Source organism: Cimex lectularius, unplaced genomic scaffold, assembly GCF_000648675.2.
Source record: "Cimex lectularius strain Harlan isolate CLEC.00 unplaced genomic scaffold, Clec_2.1 scaffold76, whole genome shotgun sequence".
NCBI lineage: Eukaryota > Metazoa > Arthropoda > Insecta > Hemiptera > Cimicidae > Cimex > Cimex lectularius.
In genome coordinates this window covers 447,833-454,957 of record NW_019392636.1, presented here as the reverse complement: position 1 = coordinate 454,957, position 7,125 = coordinate 447,833, and the positions used below count along the sequence as shown (strand labels likewise).

General features: G+C 34.6%; 1 protein-coding gene across 1 annotated transcript in view; it reads left to right on the top strand.

The window, feature by feature from the left end:
* The window catches only part of LOC106669856 (beta,beta-carotene 9',10'-oxygenase-like), an 11,804-nt gene extending 4,993 nt beyond the window's left edge, over positions 1-6,811 (top strand). Inside the window, exons 2-9 of the mRNA XM_014399670.2 lie at positions 4,736-4,872; positions 4,945-5,208; positions 5,263-5,416; positions 5,486-5,685; positions 5,759-5,872; positions 5,932-6,072; positions 6,145-6,354; positions 6,416-6,811. Of these exons, the coding sequence (XP_014255156.1) occupies positions 4,736-4,872; positions 4,945-5,208; positions 5,263-5,416; positions 5,486-5,685; positions 5,759-5,872; positions 5,932-6,072; positions 6,145-6,354; positions 6,416-6,703 (1,508 nt within the window). The 3' untranslated portion in view covers positions 6,704-6,811. The remainder of the gene's footprint in view (positions 1-4,735; positions 4,873-4,944; positions 5,209-5,262; positions 5,417-5,485; positions 5,686-5,758; positions 5,873-5,931; positions 6,073-6,144; positions 6,355-6,415) is intronic.
* The last annotated feature ends 314 nt before the right edge of the window (positions 6,812-7,125 follow it).

The window sequence follows — 7,125 nt, the reverse complement described above, 5'->3', positions numbered from 1 at the left end:
TTTAGATTAAAAGATATCACGATTTTCCGACGCCAGGACGTGATATCTTTCAAAATCGATAAAAAGCGAAATTACTCTGAAATGGTTGAGAATCGGACCATGGACAATATGAACTTTTTTGTTCATTTTAGGGTGAAGAATCTACTGGAGAAGTTTGTAGCACGAGTAGCAATTCACCCTGTATATATATATACATATATATATATATATATTCATTTTGCGCTTATTGGCACATCACTCTGCTCGGTATTCATTGTCAAGTGGCAACCGGTTTTAATGGGGTAATATTCAGCTATTAAAACTTTCCTTTTTTTCAGAACTTTTTTTAAAATTCTGATCGACGACCGAAATCGCTTGATATGTAAATGGTAAAATGTTTATTTTCGGAAGAGCCAACAATTGAGTAATGATGACGGCATGGATGTTAAACCAATACGATGACCGAGCGTGTTTGTTCTTCGCCTGAGGATTCCTTTTCGTTCAATAATATTCTGTAAAAAAGTTATTAATAAATTTACGGGATACTATTATTCTACATTCTTTTTACCTCGGCAATAGATCAAAGTCGTCCTAATTTACTTCTGATACAAAAAAAAGAAGAAAAAAAAAGAGAAACGTTTAAATTTTAAAGTCAGACCTGTAAAAGGGCAAGAAACAATGCGTCCCATATTAGATTCAATAGATCCAATGAACTTACAAAATTGATTTAATTCAATTACGTTGGAACAAAAAAGAAAAAGGCCGTTTAATTTGTACAGTTGAATTGATCGGCCCCTTTCCGACGACCTTGCATCACGAAAAAATTACGTCTCGATTGCATAAGTTTTTGGAAAGATTTATGCTATCACTATAGAGATGAAAGGAAAAAACATTAAAGCATCGTGTTTACACACTTTGCCCCTCGTTTCGTTTCTTAGAAACACAACGACAGAGAAAACAATTAGTTCTAAAACTGGTTTAATACCACCAATTCTAGCTTAAAAAACAGCATAAATCAAACTGGTAAAACATATTGTTGGATAAATTTATGCAACAAATTAAGACTGGAATTAATCGGAAAAATAGTTTAAAAGTGTTATGAAGCAGTTTACCTTTACAATTAATACAATCTGACCTACTCATACCACTAATATTTTACTGAAACTTAAAAAAAAAAACTATCCACGAGTTCACAAAAACTAGATATACACAAACCCAAAACATCACACCAATGAACATTTACATAGGGACCATATCTATGGAGAAACGGCGCGCAACATACAAGGGCCAGCAGCAGTGTTTAAGAAATGAACTACAGACCCTGAGGCAAAAACGAATCCAAGATTGCACAGGACCGCAGCGCATGGAATCTTATCTTATAAATCCTTTTCTTCGCCAGGATGATGGCTCAGGCTATGTCCGACGAAGAAAAACCCCATACCAGCGTTTTCATTCATTCTGACATGAACGATCCTGACTTCAACAGAACCATAGGACAAGACCTAACAACCTATCCACGAAAACCATTCACACCCAAGCCATTCATCACTAAAGAATCTCTTATTGTGTCCTGATTATTGCAAAAATCCTTTGACACCTACCTAAAAAAAGCTGCAATTTTCCAGTAGTAGTTAGAAACACTGTCCAACCCAATGGACATTTTCCTTCATCAGGATGACACAAAAGCCTAAAAACCTCATAATCTAACATCACCCTACCGCCCTACTCTAATGCCTACAATAATCAAAAACCGAGAAAAGCTGCTCAAGCACATTCTCCTCAATCTTCTTGCACCCTTATTGACCACCAGTTTGGGTTTAAACGTTCTCATACCACTATTCAGCAGTGCATCGCGTTGTAGGCATAATGTCGCTCTTGAGCAAATGGAGTGATGTACCGGTGTATGCTTTCTATGATTCGGTGTGGCACTCGGGGCTGTTTTGGAAGCTTAACAGAGTCCTCCCTTTTACCTACTACCTGTTTCTAAAATCCTGCTTAACCGACAGAAGTCACGCTTCTCTCCATCACACGCTATCGCACAGTTGTAGGCGTAGCACAAGGAAGTATCTTAGGACCTGTCCTCCTATGACTCAATATACAACACAGGCGTTAATACCCTTTATGAAACTGTATATAATAAGTCTTTTCAGAGGATCTTCGGAAGAGGTCAAAACAGGTGTTTTGACCTCTTCCGAAGATCCTCTGAAAAGACTTCTTGTATCCAGCAGGTCGATAATCTAGTTTCATCGTTACTGTATATAATGTATATAATATCCCCATGTTTTGTTCTCATAAAGATCCCGTCATCTCAACCAGAAATTGCAACCCATGTCATATCCTTTTTTTTAATCGCTGGAATTTTTGTCCCTAAAAAGAGCCGGCATTGAGAGTAGCTGTTGTGTGTAGATGGTGTAGATAAGAAGGATGGTAGATGGTGTAGATAAGAATAGCCGATGGCGATAGCGAAGGAAGGGCCTCGTACAGCTGGCAGCCATGTTGGGTGTTGAGAATGCGAGGGATGAGTGCACTTGTGCAGTAGCTAGTTTTTGTGACTTGCCACATACGGAGTGTAGGTTGGATATCGTCGAGAAATCTACAGTCTGCTAAAGTCTAATTGTTTGAGGTTGAGCCCCTCACAGGGGTGCTGCAAGCTCATTGGCTCTGCAGCATGGAAGGCGGAACCATTGTTGAAGCAGTGGTGACGCCTAGTGGAAACTAGTTGAGGACAGGAAACTGTCAATAAACACAAAAAGTGAACATCAATTGCACAGTATGAAGCTAATGATAACAAATTACCTACAACAATAGTATCCCAATCCAATCAGGTGATGTAGTTCAGCTACCTTGGGTTATAAGTTGACAAACGACTTACAAAGATCCCACACATGCTATTTAAAAGATAGAATATTTTTTAGGCTTCGTAAAGACAAACAATCAAAACGCTGCAAAACAAGTGCATCTATATCACTATTCTAAGACAAATTTGAACAATCGACATCGAACTTTAAGGTTCAACCAAATGCCACAACCTCCAACGTAAACCAATTTAAAAACCAATATCCAATCTTACCATTCACAATGACCTTGATGTCTAATATGTCATGGAAGTAGGTAAATACAGATACAAGTAGTTTTACAAACGATTTTCCTGTATCACAGTCATGCCAGATACCTTTTATCCTGCACCCTTCTAGATAATACTCCCGGCGATTAAAGCGTCAATAATTTTTCCCAGAATTCATTTTTTCTTGAGATGATGAGAAAATTTTATCAGAGGATAAACAGAAGTTACGTAAAATTAAAACTTCTAGGAAGGAATTTTCCCCGGTGGTGACGAATTGTTGTTTATGCATATCTGAGTTCTTCACTGATCTTGAACATTCTGTTTTATTATTAAAAACAAAACAAAAACTAAATTCGATTTTCTTGTCTTTTTTAATGCACGTGCTTGATTTCCTTTGACGTTGCGGTTGGCCTTCACACGATTGATGTAATTTATGTTGTTAGTATAGTTTGGATTTGCTCAAAAACGAATTGGCATTTCGGGTATCCCATAAATTACGTTTTAGAATTGAATTCCTCCTATTGTTTTCAGTCTTGTTTTTAATTGAGAAAACCAAGGTTCACTTTTGTCATCTTTGTTTACTTTCTATATTTGATCCAAGTGATTTGTATTTTTAAACTCTTTTTTTCTGAATAAAATCTTTATTCTTAATAGTACAGTTTCGAAATCAAGCCTTTCCCGAAGTTTTTGTCCTAACCATTCTCTAGTTTAAATAGTTTTTCTTTCGTCCATCAAAAGTACACACGAAAGATTTAGCAAAAAAAGTATGTCGTTTCGTAATCAAGCCTTTCCCGAAGTTTATGTCCTAATCATTCTCTAGTTTAAATGGTTTTTCTTTCGTCCATCAAAAGTACACACGAAAGATTTAGCAAAAAAAGTATGTCGTTTCGTAATCAAGCCTTTCCCGAAGTTTTTGTCTTAACCATTCTCTAGTTTAAATAGTTTTTCTTTAGTCCATCAAAAGTACACACGAAAGATTTAGCAAAAAAAGTATGTCGACATCATCAGAATGTTGTGAAATAGCCTTCTTACTTCGTTGAAATATTATCCAAGTTTTAGTTTAGTCACCTCATTCATTTTGATTACAACTTTTAGATAAACAAAATTCAACGAAATTATTCAGTTAATATTAAATCATTTTACAACAGTTTAACTTTGGTTTAATCCCCACCTCTCTCTATAATATTTTATACCTTGAATTTATAAATATATATTTATTTATTTTAGTAGTGTTGAGGCAATATCTGCCAAATTTGAATACAGTAGAAGTTTCTTTAACCCCCCTCCAACGAGTATGTACGAGAGTGTACGAAGAATGGAAGTCTGGTAGTACTGCTGAAGTACTGCCTGTTCTGGTTCTATTCTGTTCTGCTCAAGAACAAAAACAGAGATACAAATTATTACATACAATTTTTTTAAATGAAAAATTATTGTCACAGGCGAGATTTGAACCCTTGATTTTTAGATATACAATTATAATAGTAATAAATTAATAGAAAACAGGGATGTTTAAACAGCTGACAACTCATGACCATTAAAAACTTCATCTAGTTAAACTGAATAGGCAGAATCTGTCACATCATGGTTTCAGTTAACATGTTCATCAACAAAAGTGAAAATGTTCTTCCATTTTAAGTTTAAACATAAATAAATAAATTTTGTTATTAATATTTAAACTATATTTGTTTATAGGTAACATTCCAGAATGGATAAATGGAGATTTAATTGCAAATGGACCTGGTTTGTTTGATTTAAAGAAAAATTTTTCTGTCAATCATTGGCTCGATGGATTTGCTATTTTGTCAAAATTTCACATTGAAAATGGAAAAGTAAAACAAATGATTTTTCATGCTTTAAAAAATGAGTTTGTTAATTAAAAAATTTCCATTTTAAAATTGCAGGTCACATTTAGCAAAAGGTTTATTCAATCTGATGCATATATCAAGGGTACAGCTGCTGGAAACCCGCTGTACACTGAATTTGGGACAAAAGCCTATACAGATCCCAGCAAAAGCATGTTTCAGAAAATGAAATCATACCTGTTACCCGACTTGACGGATAACGTTGCAAACAACTTGTACATTATAGGAAATACGCTTTATGGAAGTACAGATACAAGTGTGAAGAGGATCATAGACCCAATAACTCTTGAAACTAGAGACAAAGTAAAAATGAAAAAAAAAATTTTTTCTTTCCTTATTCGTTAAATATTTTTGTAGGTGGATGTAGCAAAATCAACAAAATTAGATTTAGTCGCATCTCACGTATATTTTGACTCTGATGGTGCTTGCTACGGTCTAGGAAGAAGTTTGTCTGCAGGCTTTATGACACAGATTTTTAAAATTCCACCAGAAGTGACCCCTCCAGGACAAGGTATTGAATTTAAACAATAATAAATATCTTGCTTTAAAAAAAAGTTAAATGTTTATGATTTTTGTTTAGAATTTTCCAAAGCTACAATTTTGGCTACAGTTCCAACTAGACACAAGATGGGCATTACATTTACTCACAGTTTGGGAATGACAGAAAATTATTTGATATACATTGAACAGCCAATGTACATGCCAGGAATGAAATTGGTCGCTGCCTATGGAAAAGGCAAATCTATGTCTGAATGCATGGAATGGAGGCCTAAAGAATCAGTAAGATTATTAGAACTGTTTTTTTTTAAACAATGATATTTAGTTAAAATGCTAAAATATTTTCTCATTTTAGAACAGGTTTATAATTATACATAAGTTGACTGGGGAAGTAAACCCGTTAATTTTTGAATCGACTCAACCATTCTTTTTCTTTCACCATATCAATGCATATGAACAAGACAGAGAGGTATCTTTAACTGTCATTATTCATTTAACAGAGTTTTTTTTAAACTAAATTTATTTCAGCTTATCATAGATATTCTATGCCATGAGAGCCCGGAAGTAATTTATAAAATGAAACTCAAGGAACTACGTTCCTCTGACTTTAATCTGAAAGATAAATCAGTAGCGAGAAGATTTGCTCTCCCATTAATCACTAGCTTTAAAGTAAGTTTGCCAAGCAATTCACACGTTCTCTGCCTCCTAGAAACAAATATTGTTACTGTCGTGTGTTTGTAGAACATACCTGAAAATAAAAATCTTTTGAGTAATTATGCTTTACCAAAGAGTATTACTGCAGTGAGAAAAGGCGACAAAATAATATTAACGGATGAAACTCTAGCTCCGCCTTCTCTTGAGTTACCCATGGTCAACCCGGCATACTTTGGTAAAGAGTACACATACTTTTACGCTCCTGGTCTCTACGATCAGAGCGAATTTAAAAACAAGGTATTACATTTGTTTAGTTTAAAAAATAATAAAAAAAATGATATCTAACTTTTGTTTACAGCTAGTCAAAGTAGATGTCAAAACTGGAGAAGTCAAGACATGGATGGAATCAACAACATCTTTTCCCTGTGAACCGTGCTTTTTACCATCACCGAACTCCAAATCAGAAGATGATGGAGTACTTTTAGTGAATGTTTCAGAGACTAATAAAGAGTTAAATTCATTTCTGGTCATACTCGACGCTAAAGATTTAAACGAAATCGGACGTGCGACTCTTCCAGTGCACTCCCCATTTTTGATACACAGTATTTTCATCCCAGAATCATTTTACAGCAAACAGCGTACTTAATTATGCATTAAGTATAATAGACTTGCATTACATTTTTACCTGTTTTTCTCTTTTTCTTACTTAAATATGGAAATGTATGAATTTTTTCAATAAACATTTACCTATGTACATAATTTTTTTTTACACCATAATTAATTTAATAATTTGATCAATTTAGTGGCATAAAGAGGCTTATATGAGCTGAACGATAGAAGAAAAGATCTATTTAACCATTGTTAGATGTTTCAGGACTGAAGAGGGGAACAAAGGAAGATGAAAGAAATAAAAGAAAGAAGGGAAAGAATTTTCTCTCAACGCACCTATTACAGATCGATGACCTTTTTTTCTTTTAAACCCAAAGATAAGGGGCGCAGGGTTAAAAAGATTGGGCTGTGTTGACAGGAAGCAATCCTTTCTCCAGTCCTAAAATGTCTAACATAAAT